At 36.2% G+C, this 22,935-nt stretch overlaps 1 protein-coding gene across 1 annotated transcript in view; it reads left to right on the forward strand.

Annotated features, from left to right (window-relative positions):
* The window catches only part of Nbas (NBAS subunit of NRZ tethering complex), a 342,733-nt gene that overhangs the window by 90,613 nt on the left and 229,185 nt on the right, over positions 1-22,935 (forward strand). Inside the window, exons 14-21 of the mRNA XM_047522365.1 lie at positions 1,309-1,502; positions 2,590-2,847; positions 3,648-3,773; positions 7,806-7,957; positions 8,787-8,927; positions 9,178-9,256; positions 13,171-13,275; positions 13,627-13,763. Coding sequence (XP_047378321.1) covers positions 1,309-1,502; positions 2,590-2,847; positions 3,648-3,773; positions 7,806-7,957; positions 8,787-8,927; positions 9,178-9,256; positions 13,171-13,275; positions 13,627-13,763 — 1,192 coding nt within the window. The remainder of the gene's footprint in view (positions 1-1,308; positions 1,503-2,589; positions 2,848-3,647; positions 3,774-7,805; positions 7,958-8,786; positions 8,928-9,177; positions 9,257-13,170; positions 13,276-13,626; positions 13,764-22,935) is intronic.

Below are 22,935 nucleotides of genomic sequence, written 5' to 3' on the forward strand. Positions count from 1 at the left end.
GATTGATCAATATCATGTGTCAGGATACAGACTTTGAATGATGTGTTTTGTTAAATAATCATCTAAAATACTCATTCAGAAATACTTGAGAAAAAGTAACCATTTGTTAAAGTAGAAGTAAGAATGTGGTTTAAATGACTTGTTCTTCTTCTTCTTTCCTTCCTCCCCTCAGGGAAATAAGCCCCAGGAACATTCACATTTTCTTTTTTTTTTTTTTTTTTTCACATTTTCTTGAGCTTCTTTATTTATATGAATTGCCCTAGGCTTTCTTTGGAAGAAAATAGTTTTAGGATTTTTTTTTTATTAAAATAATGAGTTATTTTCATAGTGCTGAACTCTTATTTAAAAATGTCTTTCTCCTCAGTTTAAGTATGTTTTAAATTTATGACTTGTTACATGTATTGCCTTGAAACCCCATATCATATATTTTGTGGAACAACCAAGGTTAAAAAAAAAAAAAAGTACAATGAATTTGTGATAATATCGTGGCATTTCTTTTGAATGCCTCAGTTAGGTGGACCTTAATTCACTTTAATTTCAAGAAATTCTTCATTGGCCTTGGATGCTTTTTCCTTTGTTTGTTAAATATGTAAGAGAAAATCATCACTGGAAACTATTATATATCTGTCATGTATATTTTTAAAGGGTATAATTCTTTTCTTGTTTGTCTGAAAGTGATAGACATGCATTTTCTAAAACCTTTTACAACCTTGGCATACATACGTTTTATACTTAGCTACCTTTTAACTTATGTTGAAAATGGTTCCATATCTCTTTCCTGAGTATACACTTAGTTTTTTTTTTTTTTTTTTTTTGGTAGTACTGGGGATTGAACCCAAGAGTGCTTTGCCACTGAGCAATATCTCCAGCCATATGTATATATATATATATATATATTTAAAAAAAAATTTTTTTTTTTTTTTTTTTTTTTTTTTTTTTAAAGAAAAGAGACTTGCTGAGTTGCCCAGTCTGACGTTGAACTTAAGATCCCCTTGTCTCGACCTCCTGAGTCCCTGGGATTACCAATGTGCCTTTCAAAGGTCTTCAATTGATTTACCTCTGTATCTCTAGAGCTTTGGACTTTGTTGACACTCAGATATTTGTTAAATGAATTACTATACCATTCTCTACCTCCTACCTAAGTAAAAATTTGATGACTTCAATTTGCTTTTTTCTCATTATTTAAGATACCTTTAGGGTCCACATAATGTAGATAAATTTGAATTTTAAGTTATTATAGTAAATATGTTATACTTAAGAAAACTACATTCACAGATTCATTTGCATTTGTTTTCTTCTTCCTGTCAGATAAAGAGTCCTTTTACCCACTGATAGATGTCAGTTGGTGGGCCAATGGTGCAGTGACTTTGGCTCGATGCTCTGGTGCTCTAACTGTGTCCTCAGTGAGAACGCTGAAGAATTTGCTGGGCAAATCTTGTGAATGGTTTGAGCCATCACCTCAAGTTACCGCTGCCCATGACGGGGGATTTTTAAGTTTGGAGGTAAGGCTTTCCTCTGTGCCAGTAAACATGCATCTCACCAAAAATCTAAATACGAGACTTTATTTAGTTGTTCCATGATCTAATCTAATCTTTAAAAACAAAATCTGTGACTGGCATCAGATTTTAGGTACAGTATTAAAAAAGTTAGGTTAATAAAAAAATTTGCATTGTGAGAGGAGTAAATTTGTGGTCTTTATGCTCTCTTCAAAGCATTTCTTCACTGAAATGATAGTTTTTTGCTTTTTTTTTTTTTTCTAGATTAGTTCTCTTAAAATGTAGAATGAGATGACCTATCATTTAGGTATTTCCTGATGTTTAACTTACTTCCTTGAAGTGTGGCAACTTAAAATTTTTGGTTCTTTTAGTTGAAAACCAAGAAACCAAAAAACCTTGTTTATTATGACAAAAGTCTTGAAAATAGAGGCTAATTCTTCAGAGTTGTTTTAGTTATTTAAAAATTTTAAGTCTTTTTTTCAGGAACAGTCTTCAGTAGCTTTCACTTCAGTAGGTGTAGACTGACAAATATTTTTTTGCTCCAAAGTTGTTACTGAGTTTAAAGATGTTCTTTAAAGAGAATAGCTTAAAATATAAACCAGCTCTGTTAAGTCTGAAATGAAAGTTATCTTTGACAACCAGGCTTTCAGACTGGGAACTTTGTGAAGCTGTTAGACTTTAAAAGGGGTAGGGGGAGAGCTATTTTGGTAAAACAAATAAATACCTTTATGTTCATTCTTTAAATGGATGAAAAATATTGTCATCCAGTTTTTCCACAGCAAATACAGAGATATCAAAAGTAGAAGAAATTCTCAACTCCTTTCTAAAATAGTTACAGGCATTTATTTATAAGACTGTATTAATGATCTGTCACTAAAACAGCCCTTCAGTTTTGGAGATTTGGAGCTGATAACATCCCTGTGTGTCTCACAGCAGTTGATGTATGTGCTTGTTGTTGGATTCCTTTGGGTTCCATTGTGAATCACATGTAATGAATCAAGCCAGAATAGAATTGAAAATTTTGTTTTTCATTAATTTTAAAAGATTATGTTTAGTCCTCACTGTTAATTTTTTATCTCCTTTTTCAATTCAGTGTGAGATTAAACTTGCCCCCAAACGCTCTCGTTTAGACATGAGGGCTGGAGAAGATGATGAGGGGGGAGAGGATTCTGACTCTGATCATGAAACATCTGCCAAGGCCCGCTACTTTGGGTACATAAAACAGGGTCTTTACTTGGTGACTGAAATGGAACGATTTGCACCTCCGCGGAAACGCCCACGAACCATTACTAAGAACTACCGCCTTGTGAGTTTGCGCTCTACGACTCCAGAGGAGCTTTATCAGAGAAAGGTAAGAATATCCTGTTTTTACCAAAGGGCGAAGGCATCAAACTTTTTTTTCTTTTTTTTTCCAGGGAAAACAAAATTTTCAATAAAGGAAGAAATTTAAAGAGGGGTTGTTGGATCATTGACAGGTGTTGTACTCAGTCTCCCATGCCCCTGGGATTACAGGCATTCACCATCCCACCCAGCACCTTTTTATTTTGAGACAGGACCTCATTAAGTTACTGAGGCTAGCCTCAATTTCGTGATCCTCCTGCTTCAGCCTCCTGAGTTGCTGGGATTACAAGTGTGCTTCCAGCTCTCCCCTTATCTACATTTAATTGGGACAGAGGATGTGGTACAGAGGATGCTTACAGAAATAGTCACTAGTAAACCAATCAACTACCTGGTTTTGACCTACAGAGTAAAGATATTGAGGGAAACAAGGCAGACCACTTCCCAGCGAGGGAATTTCATGGAAAGCCCACGTGACCGATCCTGCATGCACAATTGAAGTTATTTGTGCTGTTTGGCAGTGCTGTGGCTGTAGCCTTGGACCAGGAATCAGGCTACAGTATTGCCACTCCTGCTTTTGCCATTGTTTGATTCCATAAGCAGGTGTTCTCCATCACTCGTCTCTCATCTTTCTGTTAAAGTGTTGCAAGAATATCTAATTCTCTCTAAATGTCAGCAAGCTTCCAGTGGCATAGTGCACAGGATTGCATGACATGCTATATAAGTTCGTTTATCCTCTTCATTCTCTAGTCATAGCAACCTGTGGATAGTTCTGCAGCATTAATGTTCCTGTGTCTGTTTCTTTGTCAAAAGATTGAAAGTGAAGAGTATGAGGAAGCCTTGTCTTTGGCTCATACCTATGGCCTGGACACTGATCTCGTGTATCAGAGGCAGTGGAGGAAGTCAGCGGTCAACCTTGCTTCAATTCAGAATTATTTGGTATGTGAAAATATTTTGGTAATGTGGTAGAATTCATGTTCATGGAAAGTCTTTTGGTTATAGGTTTTATTTTTTTATTTTTTTAAATTTGTTTTTAGTTGTGGGTGGACACCTTTAGTTTATTTATGCTAACGATTGAACCCAGTGCCTCACACATGCGAGGCGAGCACTCTCCTGCTGAGCCATAACCCCAGCCCCAGTATAGGTTTTATTTTAGATTACTTTGTGTTGAGACTTTTCTACAGGTGATGAAGTGCTTTTTTCACCTAGAAAATTCTCTCATCAGGATCTGTTGCCTCTGTAACTGGATTGTGGTGGTGAAGATATTTGAACAAAGACCTGATCCTTTTCTTTACTGCACCAGTTACCTTTCTTCACTCAAATTAGTCAGGGTCTACTCAGGAACTACAGTGGAGGTTTCAGTTAGGAGAATTATTTTGTAGTAACCAGAGATTAACTGTAAGGGGTAAAGAGAATTGTAAGGAATGCCCTTGGGTCAAAGGAATATGCCTACGGAGAGAATGTGCTTGGAAGGGAGGCCTGTTCCCCTCAACTGGGATTTGGACAATATTAGACAAGGATTGGTTGTAGCACTTTGGATGGAGAAGATGTTCTCGGGGCTGTGTCATGCTACAACTGGTCTCCAGTGACCCAGGTTGGTAGGTGGAGATGGATATGGCGGCTGGCAGTCTACTTCCAGGGTGCCAGTGAGCTGAGGTTGTGTTTCAGAAAATCCCAGAACCTGGCAAGCAGGAAACGCCCCCAGCAGCTGCATACGGCTCAAGTTTGGTAGATAAAGAAAAGGCCTTAGCCTGGGACTGGCAAGAAAAACTCTCTACTCCTATAGGTAGACTCAGTCTGGTAATCTTCCTACTCGGTTTCCTGGGAAAAAATTGGTCCATGGGAGTGCCACTGATACTCAGTGGAAAGTTGTCATGGTGGGAGGAAGGGTAGAGAAGGAAGTATCACTGTATTCCCCACCCTGTCTTAGGCCTTGCTGGTTGTCAAGTGAATGGGATAAGAAGAAGGAGAGCATCAGTTCTAGAAACCAGAATTGCTTTCTTTGTAGTGGCCCTTCTACCCTTTGTTGACAAAGCTTAATAATGTGTCTGCTGCAAATGAGAAATGCTATCACTGTGCCTGCTTGGAGGGCAGGTTTGGAGTTGAGAGGTAATAGATAACTGACATATCAACTTACTAAATACTCCTTGTTTACTTATATCCCACAACTGAATCCTTCCTTCTATAGGTCTCCCACATTAAAATTGTTACATAGCCATATCTTAGTCAGTGTTTGTTGCTATAACACACATATCGTAGTCTTGGATTGTTTAAACAAGAAAATTTATTTCTCACAGCTCTGGAGACTGGAAGTTCATGGGGAAGGTGATAGCCAATTTGGTTCTTGGTGAGGGCCCGTGTTCTGACTTATTGATGAATTTCTTCTTGCTGTGTCCCTATATGGCAGAGAGCCCATGAGAGAGGAAGCAAACTCTTATTAGTCTCTTATGTGGGCACCAATTTTACTATGAGGGCTCTACTCTTATGACCTAGTTACCCCTGAAAAGTCTTTTTTTTTCCTAAATATTATCACATGGGGATTACTGATTCAAAATATGAATTAATATAGTCATATGTTGCATATCTGAATTTTGGGTAATACATTCAGCTCATAGCAAGCCTGTATTTTTTGTCCCTTGGCATCTTTGTAAGGAAGTTGAACTCATGGCATTGTTATGGCAAGATCATAATAAATCAGCAAGTTGATCTTAAAACAGGAGACGGAACCATCTTCTTTCACCAGTTGGTGGTCTGGATTTACCAGCTGGAAGGACGAAGGGGCACTATGCAAGTATACCTCTCGACCCCCTCCAAGGGTTAGAGTACACCTTTTATACCACAAGTAAAGTATGTCAGTACCTTAATCATAAGTGGCTGTTGCTAAGACAATCAGAGAATGGTTACTAACATTTAAGCAAATGTTAGGGTACACACTGTCCAAGAAAAATGGAACCCAGAGGGAGAACAATATTACATTGTATAAAAATTGCCATTTTGTGTTGCCAAACATGCTATTCTAGGCAACTGTTGATGGGTACAGAGGCAGTTTTCTCATGGGAGAAGCATTTCCTATTGGACATGGAGTCTTAGGGTAAAATGGAGTCTGTTTGGTTATTGCCCGTATAGCCTGGCCTGTAACAGCATTATGATCTGACATTTAGAAAGGAAAGTGTCTTTGCCTTTAGGAATACCCTAAGAAATGTTGAGAAATTTTCGTGGTAATTGTTTTCCTTAGAAGTTTATGCATTTGAGTTATTAAAAATAAAAACATGATCTGAAAATGCTGTTTGTGAGAAGTTGATGCTTCAACCACACAGGATGGTTAACTGTTAATTTTAATAAAAGTAATATCTCAGATGAGTGAACATGAGAGATGATGGAAAAATGGAAACAAGACTGCTTGTATTTGCTTTAGCAAATTAGAACACCAAACCTACCTTATTTTTTTTAGGCCTTAGGACGGTAAGCTCATGAGTGCACGTACACCTACTTTCTGGCTCTTTTGGAAACATAGTAAAGGACAGTCTTGGTCACTGAAGGACCTAAGAGGATTATAAGAGACAACAGAAGTAAATATCTTATTGGGGACATATTTAATGAAATGGACAATTAAGAGTACAAATAGTATACTAGTGACATGGGGTGGAGTGCAACCTAAGTGTGACCTTGGCTGTTGAGGAGCTGATTGTCTTCCCATGGAGACAAGCCTTTTGCTTAAGGATACATGAGACCGAACTCTAGGAGCCTGGTGAAGGTAGTGATCTTTGTAGGTTCAGCCGGGTTTGGTGAAGATATTTTGGACAGGAATTTGGCGACTCAAAGAGTCCAGTGGTCCCCAATACCATTTGTAAGAGGACAAATGGTATTGGTATGGGCAACCGACAAGACAGTGAGCACGACGCATGAGGACAGTGACCGAATCTGTCTTGTTCACTGTTGTGTCCTCATGTCCCATTTAGTGCCTGGCACACACGAGGTGCCCAGTAACCATTTCATGGCCACATGAGCTCTGTAAGTCATTTGGTTTGTTGGTGATGATATTTGAGGTAGTGAACATGAGGAAATACAGGTGGAAAGATGTGTTGATTTGGATTTGGGAGGATGTTGAAAGCTTGTGGTGACTTAGGCTTTTCTCTCTAGGGTAGCGGGGAAACTGTTGGAGATTTTTGACTGTGGGAGTTGCGGAGGCAGATGGTGTAAAAAAGGACTGGAGTTGGAGGAGAGTGGTGTAGGACACCCTGCTAGGGGCAGGGAACTCCTATAGTGCCCCAGATGTTATATTTTGATGACTTAGACTGCAGATATGAAAATGGGAGAAACAAGAAAGGTTTGAAGAAAAAATTGATGTGGTGGAATGTGTAAAGAGATACAGAATATGAGTCAAATCTTCAAATTAGTAATCAAAATGATAATTTCTAGGAAGAGTGCAATTTGAGGATTTTGAATGGAATTGGAAGAAGCAGTTGGGGGGAGAATATGCCCTTGTTTTTTCTATAGCAACGTACCATGACGTTTTATGAATAAGTTACAATGGCACTGTGTGATACATGTTATGTCAAATAAATGAAGAACCTGGACATGCTATGCCTTATTAGTTTTATTTGAATGTTAAAATATGTAAATATGTTTATTACAAAAGAAAATATCTCAATTGCCTTTCTGCTTTAACTTTTACTCCTGTATACAGGCAAAATATAAACCAAAGATAACTCTAAGAGGTTGGAAAGATCTTTTTATATTTTCAGAAAAAAATATCGGAGCTTTGTGTTTTACTTAGGCTCATTAGAAGGAAAAATAGTTGGAATCACATGTTCTTTATCCAGTTGGCATCAACATTAGAGAATGAGTAGTTTTTTTAAGATGAAACCCAGTTATTAAATAACTATGCCACTTCATATAGAAGGCAGTTGTCAGGTGCTATAAGATGCTATGTGTTCTTTAAGTCTTGTTTTATGTTTTATTTATATCTAGAGTAAAATAAAGAAGCGATCCTGGGTTCTCCATGAATGTCTGGAGAGAGTTCCTGAAAATGTGGATGCTGCAAAAGAACTGCTTCAGTATGGATTGAGAGGCACAGACCTGGAGGCTCTTCTAGCAATAGGGAAAGGAACAGATGATGGCAGGTTGGTTACGGTAAAATCTGAATTCAAAGCAAGGGTGACTAGGTGAAAACTTTGAAGCTGGGACACAGGGCCAGGTAAACTTGAAGTTCCTCTCTATCAAGGGAGTTGCCTTGGATCAGTGCTTTCTTCATTAGGTCATGACTTTCATTCCTCTGTGTTAAGTTTTAGCATGTAATGGCTTGATTTGAGGAAATATCAATTCTAGAAGCATTTATTGAATGCTGTCCCCTGCTTGGCTGGGGCTTGTGGCACTAACCTAGACTGACTGACTTGTTAGTTGAACAATCTTAGAGGAGCCTTGGCTTCTTTTTTTATGTGTAGGATCATACCTCCTTCACAAAATTACTTTCAGTGATTAAATTATATATCTTGTGAAAGCACCTCATGAACTTTTAAGCACCATTCAAATGTCAGAAATAATAATAGTAATAAAGTTATTTGACAGGAGTCATTTCTCATCAGACATTTGGGACTTATTTTGAGATATAAATGATAGTATATCTTATAAGAAATGAGATAATTTGTTAATCATTTTAAGATCATGATAAACTCTAGGCAGCATTTTCTAGCCCTGTAGGTGAATATAACACCACGTTTTCCTAGTTTTCATTTTCTTGATTTTAGCATTTCTGCACATATTAATTATTGTTATTATTATTTCCTATCTTATGGATATAATGAATGAATCTCTTTGCTTACAATGGCAAAAATTTAAAAAAAGTTGTTTTCTTTTTCTGTAGAAGTTAAAAATTCAGCCAAAATAGTAAAAAACAGCTTTTAAAGTTAAAAAAAATTACTCAAGGATTTAAGTTTTCTATTTATCTTGCAGGTTTACATTACCTGGTGAAGTAGACATTGACAGTATCTCCTATGAGGAGCTTTCGCCACTGAGTGAACAGCCTGCCAAGAACAAAAAGGAAAAGGAGCTTAAGAAGAGACGAGAACTGCTGAAATTAGTGAATTTTTCAAAGTAATTACTTATTACTGTTAATTTGATAATTCTTTAAAATAACTAGTGATTTCAGTATTTTTTTTTTAACTAGTGATAATTATTTCAGCAACTTAAATATGTTTAACATTGTTTTATTCTTGTGCTTTAGCGCACTGTTCCAAGAACTTTGGGTTCAAAGGAATATTAATAATTTTCATTCTAGTTTAACTCCTAGAGAAATGTACTTCTGAAGTAAATATAAATGGTCTAATATAGTTATTCAATACAGGTTGACGCTGGAACAAAAGGAACTTTGCCGCTGTAGACTGAAATTGTTAACTTACTTGGATCGACTTGCAACATATGAGGTAAGGAATAATTTCAGTCAGACCAATTATGTTCATTTGATCTGTCTTTATAAATGCTGCCACTGATATTCTTGGTCTTAAAACTATTTATGTGGGAAAAATTAATTTCTTACAGAAGCAAGTTCTCTTATAACTTGTTTTGGTAAAAATTCAAGATCATGAAAGGCCAGAAGGTTAGGTTAGGGAATACAAAAGCTTTAGCCATTTCAGTGCATCTAAGTCTTTTAGATTTACAGTCCTTTTAATTTACTTATATTTTATATTTTTATTTTTCATTAATGACACATAGCTGTTTTCAATACTAATTTTCAGTCTACACTGAGTTTTAATAATCTTAAGATGAGTATTTCTTATGATTTGTTAGTGGGTTGAATTTAGATTGATGTTTGATCCTAATTAGGGCCACACTTGAACTTAAAAATAGTATATTTCATATTTAGGTCTTCAGAGACATAAGTAAAGATGGCCTCATGTTGGCCATTTTAGTAGTACTCTGAACCATTAGAACAATTCAGAGACTGTTAAAGGTTAAAGTGGCAGTTGGCCACATTTCAGTAAATACAGATAATTTAGATTGCTTTATTACATGATCTTCATAGCTGAAGTTACTCAGGTTTTAAAATATGTTTCTAACTATTGAAGTTTGACTTTGCTTGGAAGTGATTTCCTTAGTCAGTCTGTGATATGTCTCCTATTGTATGTATATCGTTCCTGGCACTGGCACATAGTAGATGCTCAGTAAGTATCATCTCTACTAATGTGGAGCCCATCCCAAGAATAATGGAAGCATTTAGTACTTGTGACCGTGTAAGCAAACCCAGAAGCCTTTGATTCCCCCACTTTACTAATTTAGTTGAAATGCTTTCAAATAGGACACTTAAAAAAGGGCTAATTTTGTGGTTATTAGAAAACACTGGTAATGAGTATATATCACTTAATGCAAACAAGTTATAAAGAATTCCTGATAATTTTACATATAAGTACAACTAGTTTTACTGTCAGATGGTCATTTTACTCTAAAACATATTCTTTTACTAGGGGTGAGTTCTTAGATATTTTGAGGTAATATAAGCGCATTGTAAACTGTAGAAATGCAAACATGTCCTTTATAATTTATATAGTTAGCCTTAGTTTCATGAATGATGATCTTTTTTTTTAAAAAAGGTATGTGAATGTTTAGCCATGTACAGTGTATATACCTGTAATCCAAGTGACTCAGTAGGCTGAGAAAAGGCGATCATAAGTTCCACAGCCAGCCTCAGCAACTTGGCAAGACCCTGTCATAAAGAAAAAAAAAAAAATATGCTGGGGGTGTGACTCAGGGGAAGTCCCTGGGTTCAATCCCTGTTACTTTAAAAAAAAAAAAGTTCAGAGCCTGACTGTCCTGTTAATTTTCTTTCCTCATCATCACCATTTGTGGCGCCTGGGATTGAGCCCAGAGCCTCACACTTGCTAGGCAAGTGCTCTACTCTTAGGCTACACGCCCAACCCTCTTTTTTTTATTCTTTAATTTTCGAATGGCTATTTCCCATATGACAGTAAGCCCATTTGAAGTATTTGTTGAGTCCCCATTTTTTTGGAAAATTAGACTAAGCTTTTGAAATGTAGATGTCTTGAAATGAATTTGGCTGTTAAAACTTTATAATGAAAATGTTCAGATATAATGACTAACCTGTTTGTGGCAGAGATAGGCATTGCCTTTTCATCCTAGGACATGTTTTTTTTAAATTAATTTTATGATAAATGGATAAAAATGAATTTCTTCAAATTTTACCTGCATGCTTATTGTATGCCAGATGTTATTGTGCTATTGCTAGAGGTGGAGAGATGAATAAAGAGCAGTCTTCTTATAATCAAGCCTTAGGTGATGATAATCAAGATATGAAGAATCAATGAAGAGCATAGTAGAGAAAAATATTTATTTCTTCCTGGGGATGTTCAAGAAGACTCTACATAGACTACATAGAAGTAATCTTTCGACTACTTAAAAACACAAAGGCAGATGCACTGGAAGGGAAACATGAGAATGGAATCTCCTTGAAATTAGGGGTTTTGTTGTCTTTGCTGCTGTATCCCCAGAGATCAGAGCGGTATGCGACTTGGTGGAGCTTGGTAAATATTTGTTGAAAGACCCAGTGGGTGAAGAGAAAATCTCAAGAAATACCCACATATTTGTTGAGGACCCACTATCAGCCATTGTCTCGTATACTTATTGAAGATTATTTCCGAACAGTTTTTTGAGGCAGTTTCTACTATTCTCTCAGTTTTACAGAAGCTTAGAGAGGTTATTACTTTGACCAAATAAATAGGAAGCAAGAACTCTCTGTTTAGCAGACTGTGCTGATAAAGACCTGTTGTCATGAAAGAAGATGACATGCTCTTGAGAACATAGGCTAGTCAGTGCAGGATGTGGGACTAGGGGTGGCATAGAACAAAGGTGGGAAATTTGGTTAGAATCATTTATGGCCATATTTATTCATCCTGTGTAAGGAATCAAACTGAATTTTTGTTAGAGGTTCAGTGAGTTTATGAAAGCGCAGGGGAAGTAGAGACTGGATGTGGGCAACTCTTTCAAGAAGTGGGGCAGAGAATGGTGAAGGTGGAGGTGGCTAGGTAAGGGAGTGTAAGGGTTGTTTTTGTAGTAGAAAGAAGTATTGGTTGCATGTCAATGGGAATGCACATGGAGGGGTGAGAGGGAATTTATTGAGTGAAAGAAAAAGGTACTTAGCTGATTGTAGAAGAGGAGAATGGGATTCCGAGCATGGGTGGAGTTTGGAGACTTGTTTTAGGTGTGCAAATAAGTTTTTTCTGCTGTAACTGAAGGAAGGAAAATTGTATTGGTACAGATGCAGGCAGATTTGCAGCTTTGGTGGGTTGGAAAATTAGGGACCTCCTATCTAATAGAGTCAATTAAGAAAAGCAAGGTTTTTAGCTGAGAGTAGGGGGCTGGGAAATAGGGTGTTACAGTCTAGAGTGTCAGAAAATGTGAAGAAGTTCCTAACAGAGCAGGAAACTTCTTAGGGAAATCCAGCAACATTGAGGAGTTTTGTTGTCTTGTTATCAGTTTTTTTAGCCTTTTATTATAAAAAATTTCAAACATTCATCAAAGTATAGAGAACAGTATTAACTCTGATGTGTTTGTTCTCAGTTTCACCCATTTTAAACATTTTGCCAATTGTGTATTATTTTCCACCTTTGCATTCCTGCCTTTTCTTTCACTTATTTTAAAGCATATCACAGAAATACTATCATTTTATTCATACTTCAGTATATATCTCTAAATAATATGTTCTTGAAAAACAACCATAAGGCCACTGTTATTTCTAACAAAACTTGTATCAGTTCCCTGTTATCATCTGATACCTACTTCATGTTCAGGGTTCCTAGGTGCCTCACAAATGCTTTTAAAGGATTAAGATATTTTGTAAACAGTGAGTCACTTCTCTGCTGGACTTGAAGCTACTTGGAGGGAAGGGAAAATATATTGCTCAGTGACTCACCAGTGCCTATCACAGTACCTCTAGCACATAATAGATACTCTGTAAATATTCGTTGAGTGAATGAATGGCTTCAATCTGCATTTAACATAGATCACTCTAGCAGTAGTAAAAGTTCTCATGTAGATGTGATGGGTATTTATATGCACAGCACTGTATAACTGTTGCTTATTTGTTCTTACTATAATTAGATTTTTATTGCCTATTTCATTTATTTCTGGATTTGAAAAAATTACAGCACTCATAAATATGACCTTTTTCAAAACAAAGACAAGAATATAGATACAGCACTTTACTTATCATTGAAATTAATTAATTCAGGCCTTATTTAGGCAGGCAGAGTTGTTGTAAAGGTTTTTAATATTTTCTTGTCACCATATTTAAAGGTCTGTTCATTAAATCATTGTTTCCCCTCAGGAAATCCTGGGAGTGCCTCATGCATCTGGACAGAGATATGATGCTGAGTTCTTTAAGAAGTTTAGAAGTCAGAATATTGTTCTCTCAGCAAGAACTTATGCTCGGGTAATTTCTTTTTTGTAAATAGAGTAATTGTGGCTATTAACACTCTCTAAATATTGAAGCTGTGCAGTTAATGTTAATGTGTGCATATACCATTACATTTTCTGTTCTTTTGTAATATGAGTAAATGCAGAGTGACATTTTAAAAAATTTTATTCATTATTTGGAACTTTAAATATAATTTTTGTACCATTAAATTGAGAAACATGATAGAGGTTAGGTAAAAACTCAGGAATATTTCAAAAAGTATTCAAAAAATAAAAACGTTAATTTTAAGTTTTTGAATAATGTCATAGAAAATCACTCCTTTATTTCTTAGATTCATGGTAGAAACTCACCTCTTCTTTTGTACAGGAAAGTAATGTCCAAGCCCTAGAAATTCTATTTACCTATCATGGCTCCGACCTTCTTCCTCATCGTCTTGCAATTCTCTCCAACTTTCCAGAAACTACTTCTCCACATGAATATTCTGTTTTGCTGCCCGAAGCTTGGTACGTGACTCTGTTAACTGAATTTTACCTTCTCTCTAAATAATAACAATTTCTGTTACCTGTGGAAGACCTTAAATTAGAAAATGAATTTTAATGTAAACTATTTAAACCTATTTACCTGGTAATAAAAGTATGTTCAACTTATTTTTTGAATGATCTGAAGCAAAAGTATCTACTATAACAGGATCACTTAATACAAACTTTCAAAAAAGTCATGATTTAGTGCTGTGTTCTCTATTTTCTGATTAAAAATAATTTTAGGTTAATTTTTTCAATTTGAAATAGTTGTCTCTTTTAGAAATTGAACTGTAGTTCTGACAATAGTAGGGACCAGGAATGTCTGCATCCTGCTTTGCTCAACAACCTTTTCTCCATTTAAAATTTCAGAGACAAGGACAAATATGAAATACCATTTCACTACCAAACTAATACTCTTTATTTAATTCAAGTTTGCTTATTTGATATTTGGGTTGCAGCATGTGACATAGACTGTAAGCCTATGTAGATGTTAAGTTCCAGTATCATTGGCTCATGGGCTTCTGGAGGCCAGGATCTCTCCTTGCGACTGAAGTGAGTAGTGTATAGTTCAGTGATGTTAGCTCTGGGGGAATGGCACGTGACAGCAGAGAGGTGTTCAAGTGCCTTGCTTAGGTCAGTTCTGAACAGAGGGAGAAGGCAAATGGAAAGTAACAGGACATGTCCATTTGAGATCTTTTACCTGTAGTTGGCTGGCTCACCAGTAAATGTGGCTTGATTATTAATCGCATGTGTTGGGGGCTGTGCCATCCAGAATGGTGCCTGATCGCATTGGCAGTGAGGAGGTTAATTAGCATAAGCACACTCAGGTGATTTATCACTGGCCGTATTCAGTTAAGTCCACGGGCACAACGCGTGCACAGGTGTTCCCGAGCACACCTGCTTGGGCCTGCTCATTTTGACCCTTGCCGTGATGGGGCAGCTGGCTCCTCGCCTGATCGCAACTGGCGTGGCCCGCCCTCTCCTCCTGGAGGGAATATAAGCGGGCAGTGGGCGGGGGTGTGAGAGTAAGGAGCAGCAAGCAGAGCAGCAGCTAGCAGAAAGAAGCGGAGAAGCCATTAGCAGAAAGGAAGAAGAAGAAGCGACAAGCAGATAGAAGCAGCGAGTAGGGGCAGTGGCGGAAGAATTGAGAACACAACTCTAGATGACAGATAGGCAGATCGCAGTACGCAGGACCCATCACTAAGAAGCACCTCAGATAGACGCACCCTTAGTTCACAGGATGCAGGACGCACCTTTAAGAAGCAGCAGAACTAAGAAGATATAGATTTCTAAAAGTGTAGGCTCTCTCTCTCAAGCAAAGTCTCTCTTTCTCTCTTATGCAAAGCCTCTCTCTCTCTTTCCTCTCAAAGCAAGTAAGCCTCATTTCCTCTATCCTCTATAAACAAGCAAGTAAGGAAGCAGCTCAGAGATAGAAGTAACTCAGTTTCCAGTCCACCACCAATAAAGACCCGTGCAAATTGTTGCTGCAGGTGGTGACAAATACCCATGGATTTGGCACCGCAAAGAGCCAGTGACACGCATGATTTATCTTTTCTGATTTTGAATTTACTCATCTTTAAAATGAATCAGCAGTCCTTGTCTGGCTTACTCTTACAGCATCTTTCTAGTAATAGATGAATTGATACATATGAAATTTGCTTGTAAACTATAACACTGTGAAGGATTTTGATATTTCTGATTGAAATCATTGTTACTAACTTTAGCTACTAACACTGACAATGTTAAGGGATGTTGAATAAGTTGGGGATCATTTGGCTTCCTCCTTTCTTCCCTTGCTGCCTCCACCGAACATAGTATTTTTAGGCTTGGGTGTTGATGATCAGCATATGCAGAGTCATTTGACACATGATACTTTTATCTGGTCTCCAGATAATTTTGTTGTTTTCCCTGAGATTTACAGAGGTTTGACAGCATGTTAAAATCAACATATGTATAGCCAAGATTTTAATCTGTGCTTAGAAGTTATAGGTCACTAGGCTCTAAAAATGTTTAAAATTCTTTATTTTGCATTATTCTTGGTACCAAAAAGGTAAATCTTTGGATAAAAGTAACGAAAAACATTGAGATACTTTTTTCATTTTCAAATTTTAAATCTGTATAGTGATATGTAAATGTATTTTGTAATTATGTATTTATAAATAATTTAGAATGTAATTCTGTTCTCTACCTCTACAAAATAGATCCAATTTAAATGAAAATGATTTATTTTTTTATTTCTCCACCTCTACAAAATAGATCCAATTTAAATGAAAATGATTTATTTTCTTTTTTTTTAAATATTTTTTTAGTTGTCAGTATACCTTTATTTTATTCATTTATTTATATGTAATGCTTAGAATCAAACCCAGTGCTTCACATATGCTAGGCAAATGCTCTATCATGGAGCTACAACCCCAGCCCCTAGATTATTTATTCCTGCTGTAAATTGTTAGGCTAGGGAAAAGGGCTACTATCCCTTAATGTTGTTTTTAAAGGTAATTTCTTCTTACATTGTAGTGCACTTATTGTTACTGTTTTGTAATGATTGCTTAAATGTTTGATTTTAAACCGAAATTTCTGAGGTGGCTTGCAGAATAATTGCAGTGTCCAGTGCGGTACTGTCTTTGAATATCCCGGGTTCCTTTATGTTAACTCAAGGACTAATTAAATTGCAGTATACTTCAGTTATATTTCAGCAGAGGGTAACTGGAAGATTAAGCCCCCACCCACCCCTTACTGGGGATTGAAACCAGGGGTACTTTACCACTGAGATACATACCCAGCTCCTTTTTCTCCCCACGTTTTTTAATTGGTGTGTTGTAGTTGTTCATAATGATGGGATTTGTTGTTATGTATTTGTACATGCACACAATATAATAATATGATTTGGCCAATATCACTCCCCAGCACGTACTTCTTTCTTCCTCCCAGCCTCTGGTCCTAAAGCTATTTTGAATCATTGTTTTGGGATATGAAGTTTAGAAAAACTTTGAAAAGACTGATTTTATGTATGTTCTTAAGTTTTATTCATTTTTAAACTACTGAGAAACATATAGTTTGTTTTGGTTTATTTTTGTTTCTCCAGAAAGTCTTTCACAGTGATTTTTTTAAAACTTCTCTTATCTGAATGACAAAGAATAGTAGGTTTAATGGTAACATGTCTACTCTCTTACAATTTAGGTTATTGAAAGCAAAGCCACACTTAGACTTCAGGCATAACTCCTTCTGTGTGATTTAAAGTTTTTCTTTTCCCTATATTCTTATAATTCTTTATTTTTATAGTATAACATTTTACATTGTTTTATTCATTTTTGTTTTCTGCCTTTCTCCCTTTTGTACCCCTCTTAAAAACACCCAGCTTTAAACCCCAAACTAATTCTAAAGGCAGAGCCCTTCCTTCCTAATGTCTGGATTCCTGGGGGCATGGAGTGGTTCTTGCGTAGTGAGTACTCTGGAAATGTTTACTGACTGAATAGGGAGGTCCTTGTGCCATTTAAGAAGCTAAAGGGTGTCCTGGGGGTAATGTGGCCCCTGCTAACATGGGAGCAGTCCAGGTCAGTATTTATCAAAGCTCTGATGGTTTGAAGGTACAATTGCTGTTTTAACTCATTGTCAAGGTCTGTTCTCCATTCAGAGTCTTGCCCTTATAGATAAATAAGTTATATTTAGAAATTATTTCCTTTTTGAGGATTATTCTTTAGATACTTGCTATTCAGTTTTTGAGTCATTCACAACAGTGAGATCCGATGAACATAATGTTCGACATATTGGCACACGTATGCTTTTCTCTACGTACCCACTCACCATTTGCTGAGTACCTCCCGTGGGCCTGGCATTGGTGGAGGGATTTCAAAATGAGTATAGCACTGTTTCTCATCAGCCTGAGTTACCAGTGATCCTTTACAAACCAGTAGAAATTCCTCTCTACAGAATCATGCAGCAGAGGAAGAAATAGAGTTGAAAATGTCTTTACATATCTTTCAAGCTCTTTCTGCTTTCTTTTTGTTCTCCCCAGTAGCCATGTGGAAAATAGTCTTGTTCCTTCCTCCTCCACTGCCTTGAGTGACTGTTGAACTTTCTGTGTATGTACCCCGTTTTTCTTGTAGAAGTCTGTATTGCTCAGTGGTACCTCTTCATCCCTCTTTCTCTTCCCTTCATTCCCTCCACTTGGATTTTGCAATAATAATGACTTTTTAATAATCGGTAGAATTGATTGGAAGCATGTCACTAAATTCTTGAGTGAATGCCTGCCCAAATGCAGAGTGTCTGTCTGTTAGGAAGATTGCATATGGCCCCAGCTCTCTCCACTCCCACCGCTCTGGCCTCTTGCTGCTTCCTGAACATGCCACATCTGCTCCTGCCCTGGGGTTTTTCATGTGTTGTGCCCTTCTCCCATATGCTCACGTGACTGGATCCCTTACTTCATTGACAATTGCTACTCAAGGCCACTCCTTCATTTGAAAGGCCTTCATTGACCATTTTTTTTAATCAGCCTTCACTTCTCCATCACGTTTTCCCCCTGACCTTATGTTATTTTTCTTCCTAGCACTTACACCTATTTTATGGTTTTCTTTTCTACTTTATATGATTTTCCTTGGCTTTCTCCTACTTAAAATTTTATCGTCACTTGAAATCCTTTTTCCCTTTTATAACTTTTTCCCTAGCATTTATCACTAATTTGGTTTGTGTTTTATTCATTTTACTTATTGTGTTTTCCCTTCTATAATGTCTCCTTCAGTAGGATAAGCATTCTTGATGTTTTGTTCCCTTCCCCAGTTCTCTTAGAACAGTGCCTGGAACTTTGTAGTTGCATAGTAAATAGTTGTTGAATGAATGAATAAGTGAAGAATGAATATAAAATACATGAACATAATCTTATCACTACGGTAGCCTGAGTGCCTGGTATGAAGTAGTAACTGTAAGTTGGTTTTGAATGAATGTCACTTTAGACTCACAAATTCAGTACACGGGAGGGTAGGTAGAATTTAAATTTTAGAGTTCAAGCTATGTAAAACATTTGAAAAGTGGTAGTGGGTTATGACAGCAATTGACCTATTATTCTGTTTGGAGATTCTGTTGGCAAAACTTTTGCCTTGACGTTTAACCAAAGTTTGATCAATTTTGGTTGAACTAAACAGTATGGTTATAATAACTAGGTCACTACTATGGATTGCATTATTTTTTGGTATAGTCACTTTTCAGTCATATGCATTTTGACATGGATGAAATATGACCAAGTTTTGTGAAACCTTGAATTACATTTTTCATCATTAGTGAAAAGGTACCTATTCTTAATCATTGTTATAAAATGTTTATACTTTATATTCTAGATGGTTCTTTTAAAGTAAAAAGGTGATATTTCTTATTCTTTGTCAGTGCCCTAAATTGTGGTAATGGAGATAGTTTATAATAAGTGGAGACTCTTTTTTAAAAAATTTTTTGCACTGATTACACATTTCGGAAGGATTAGATTTTTAATTTTAGCCTCCTTTCTGAGTGAAATCTTTCCAGCATGATGAATACAGTGTGGTTTAAAAAGTTGTATTGTTTGTGGAAATAATGTAGCATAGTGGTAAGGGCACCGACTACCTGCCTAGATTCAAGATTTTGGGTTAGTTTCTTATCTAACTGCACCATAGTCTTCTCACTTGTAAAATGGGGATGATTATAGCTCTGACTCCATAGTGTTGTGAAAATGATTAATGTGTATAAACCACTGCAAACAGTGCTTGGCATCAAGTAAGTGGTACTAAATTGTTAGCAGTTATTATTAATATAGGATCCTGTACTAAAGTTTGGCCTCATATACTTACATACTTTGTATGCTTATTGTTTTAGACTTTTTACTGGAATGATTTTACATTTACAAAAACGTAAATGCACCTAGGTTCCCATTTCTTTTTAGTCATAGCACATTGGTCAAATGGAAATTGCCACTGAAGAGTCAATTCTGCTATAATGTGGTACATGCATTTCTAAATGTCACACTGTGCAGAATCATTCAGTGAATACTACAGTGTATATTAGAGAAATGGGGCTAGTGGTACTTTGTGCACTGGGGCAGTTAGGAACCTTACAAAAATTTTAACCTAGTTAAGAAATAAATGCTAAATATGAACTTTTACCGTGAAAAAGACGAGAAAGAGATTTGCTTGTAGAAATGGATGTGAGAAGAGTTGCACTGTGTGAGTTATTGGAAAGTGGAGCCAGGAGGGTGATAGATATCAGATGGAAAGTGTTAATACAAGATGTTGATGGGATCACTTCAAACATAGTCCAAACTGAGGTAGCTGGTGGGTATGGGGGAGTGTGTGTGAACATGGAAACTGATCTGGCTGGTTTACTGGGTACAGTATTCATGGAATGCTCCCTGGGGATGCATGTGTGCATCAGTAAATGTGAAATCTGTGTTATAAGTTGTTTCCTAATGTATCAGTTCATGGGAGCAAATTTCCATTTAAAAACAGAACTGACTGAATTCACCACAGATTTATTTGAATTCACCAGTTTTTTTTTTTTAAACTAATGTCCTTTTCTGTTTGAAGATCCAGTCCAAGATACTACATTGCATATAGTCTTCATTTATTTTTAATGTGTGGAAATAAACTCTGTTGTTCAATATCTGTCAATCATGAAATTCTTTGGCACTTAGATATTTACTAGATGAGAATGATTACTCATTATGATATATTCCTGGATTACTCTAGCACTAATAGGAAAATATTGAATCATATTTTGTATATTTGGGGTTATTGCAGCATCTATTTTGTAGTGCAAGTGACAAAATTTTGATGGAAATAGAATATCTAGAGCATTACATTCTTATTGTCATCCCAGTAAAGCTATTACTCTCAGAACTTTGCAATGTGTTTGCTTGTGAATAAGTTTTGTTAGATTATTTGGTGTTCAAAAGATTGATGATGAAAAGCATGCTGTAACATGCAGATGGTCTGTAATTCAGCGAATTGTGACAGTGTGTTTAAGAAGTTTCCATTTTCCTTCATGAATTTGTGATTGTATGAATTACCGTTGAGTCAGTTCTATTTATTCGCTACCTTTAGTCTCACGGTAATTTATGACACATATCATCAAAGCTAAAAATAGTGACTTTGTGAACAATTTTATGTCAACACTGGCTTAGGTCCATAGGGTGCCAACCTAAGCTTATGTTAGAATATACTAGTGTCCATATTCAGAAACAGCTATTTTCCTGGAGCATAAAAATCACTCACTGATATACGGATGCTAATTCACATTAAGTGGGGGTATGGGTGTGATTAGGTATGGGTGTGATTAGGTGGAGGAGAGTGAAGGGAGGAGAAGGCGTATGAGGGGGTAGTGTGAAAGAAGACATTATTACCTCATGTACGTATATGACTGCATGGCTGATGTGATCCTGCAATATGTATAATTAGTATAATATGTACTGTCATGTACAACTAATTAGAACAAAAAAATCAATAAAAAATTTTTAAAAGGTTTAAAAAATACCAAAAAAACCCCCCAAAACATAAACAAAAACAAAAACAAACCCAAACCCACTTTCACGTCTTCATTTAGAACAACCTTGCAAAACATTGTGAGATACCACATGATAAGCTGGTGGGCAGAAGCTTGCTTCCCTGTCACCTCAGAACTCGGACCTCTTCATGCTGTGCTGACTTGAACTGCTGCATTTGTCTCTGCATTTTCTTTCTTGTTGACCCTAAATCATTCTTGCTTTGCTTAGGCCTTTGTCCCTTTTGTACATTCTGTCCTACATGATGCAACAGAAAATTCAGGGACCCTGGGAAGTACCATTGTGTGAAGTTTTGTATATTTTTCTTCTTACTGATAGTTATTGTCACTCATCCAAAATTAAAACTTCTGGGGACCAATTTGAAGGATATATTTTGTTTTCACATCTTTTGATAGTTTTTTTTTTTTGTAATAAGACAAGCACATGTCTCCATAAAGTGCTATGAATATAGTGCATGACTGCAATAATGGTTGATAATTTTCAAAAGAATGAATGGTGGTCATGTGAGGAGATTTGGAAAAGAAAGAGGGATTTGTGTGATAAAGTGAATAAGATGCAGTCAAAAGCCTTCTCTTTGAAAATAAATCTGGAAGGAAACTTACCTTGGACTTTCTTAGACTGCAAGCCAGGTAATTTAGCTGAGTTCTACAACTATATTCCTTTTGTGCACTCATAAATCATTTTTGACTTTCTGTATTAAAAAGCATAGGGACTATTAGGATCATTTGATCATGACACACTTTTTCTTTTGTAATTAATTGTGGTAAAATAAAAAACATCTTTACTGTCTTTTTGAGTGTATTGTTTAGTAGTGTTAAATACATTCACAATGGTGTGAAAACAATCTCAAGAACTCTTTTCATATTGCAAACCTGGAACTTTATACTCATTAAACAACTCTCCATTCTCCCCTACCCCTGTCAACCTCCATTATGTTTTCTGTCTCCCCGAATTTGACTACTCCTGGTATTAATACTTTTTAAGTGGAAATACTGTACTTTTTTTGGTATGGACTAGCATAATGTTCTCAAGCAATAATACATTTTTAGTGAAGCAAATATTAGGACTAAGATTTAGAATGGCTTTCTACCTTTGAGTCATGTTTCTATTCATGCTGTTAAGACTGTTTTTAAGAAGGATGAAGATGAATTATAATTTGAGATGGAAGGTTACATCCCTGTTGTTCCCTGACTCATTATGAGAACCTCTTTTTCATCTTTTGGCGATAAGCGGGGCCTCCAAAATGAAGGGAACTTCTGAGCCTTCTCATATATTGTTTTCTTGGATTTGAATAGACAGACAGAGACTTTCTATTCTTACAAAAACAGAAAAATGTTATAAAAACAAAATATCAATATGCATTTTATTAAAAATTTCAGTAGAACAAATTTGATTAGATCAAATTGATTTACCTTGTAACTTAAATCATTGATAAAAAAATTAACTTTGAAAAGATTCATGTTCTCTACAGTTGAAAGATTGGTTGAAATCTACTTTTTTACTACAGTTTTAAATTAATGATTTTTTTATAGTGTTGATTATAGTTTTTCTGAAATTAAGCAATTTGAATTATTTCTTTTGATGAAGTTAAGGTTGACTTTAAGCAGCTTTCAATTCAAAAGATAAATTGACACT

This window comes from Sciurus carolinensis, chromosome 13 (assembly GCF_902686445.1).
Source record: "Sciurus carolinensis chromosome 13, mSciCar1.2, whole genome shotgun sequence".
NCBI classification, from domain to species: domain Eukaryota; kingdom Metazoa; phylum Chordata; class Mammalia; order Rodentia; family Sciuridae; genus Sciurus; species Sciurus carolinensis.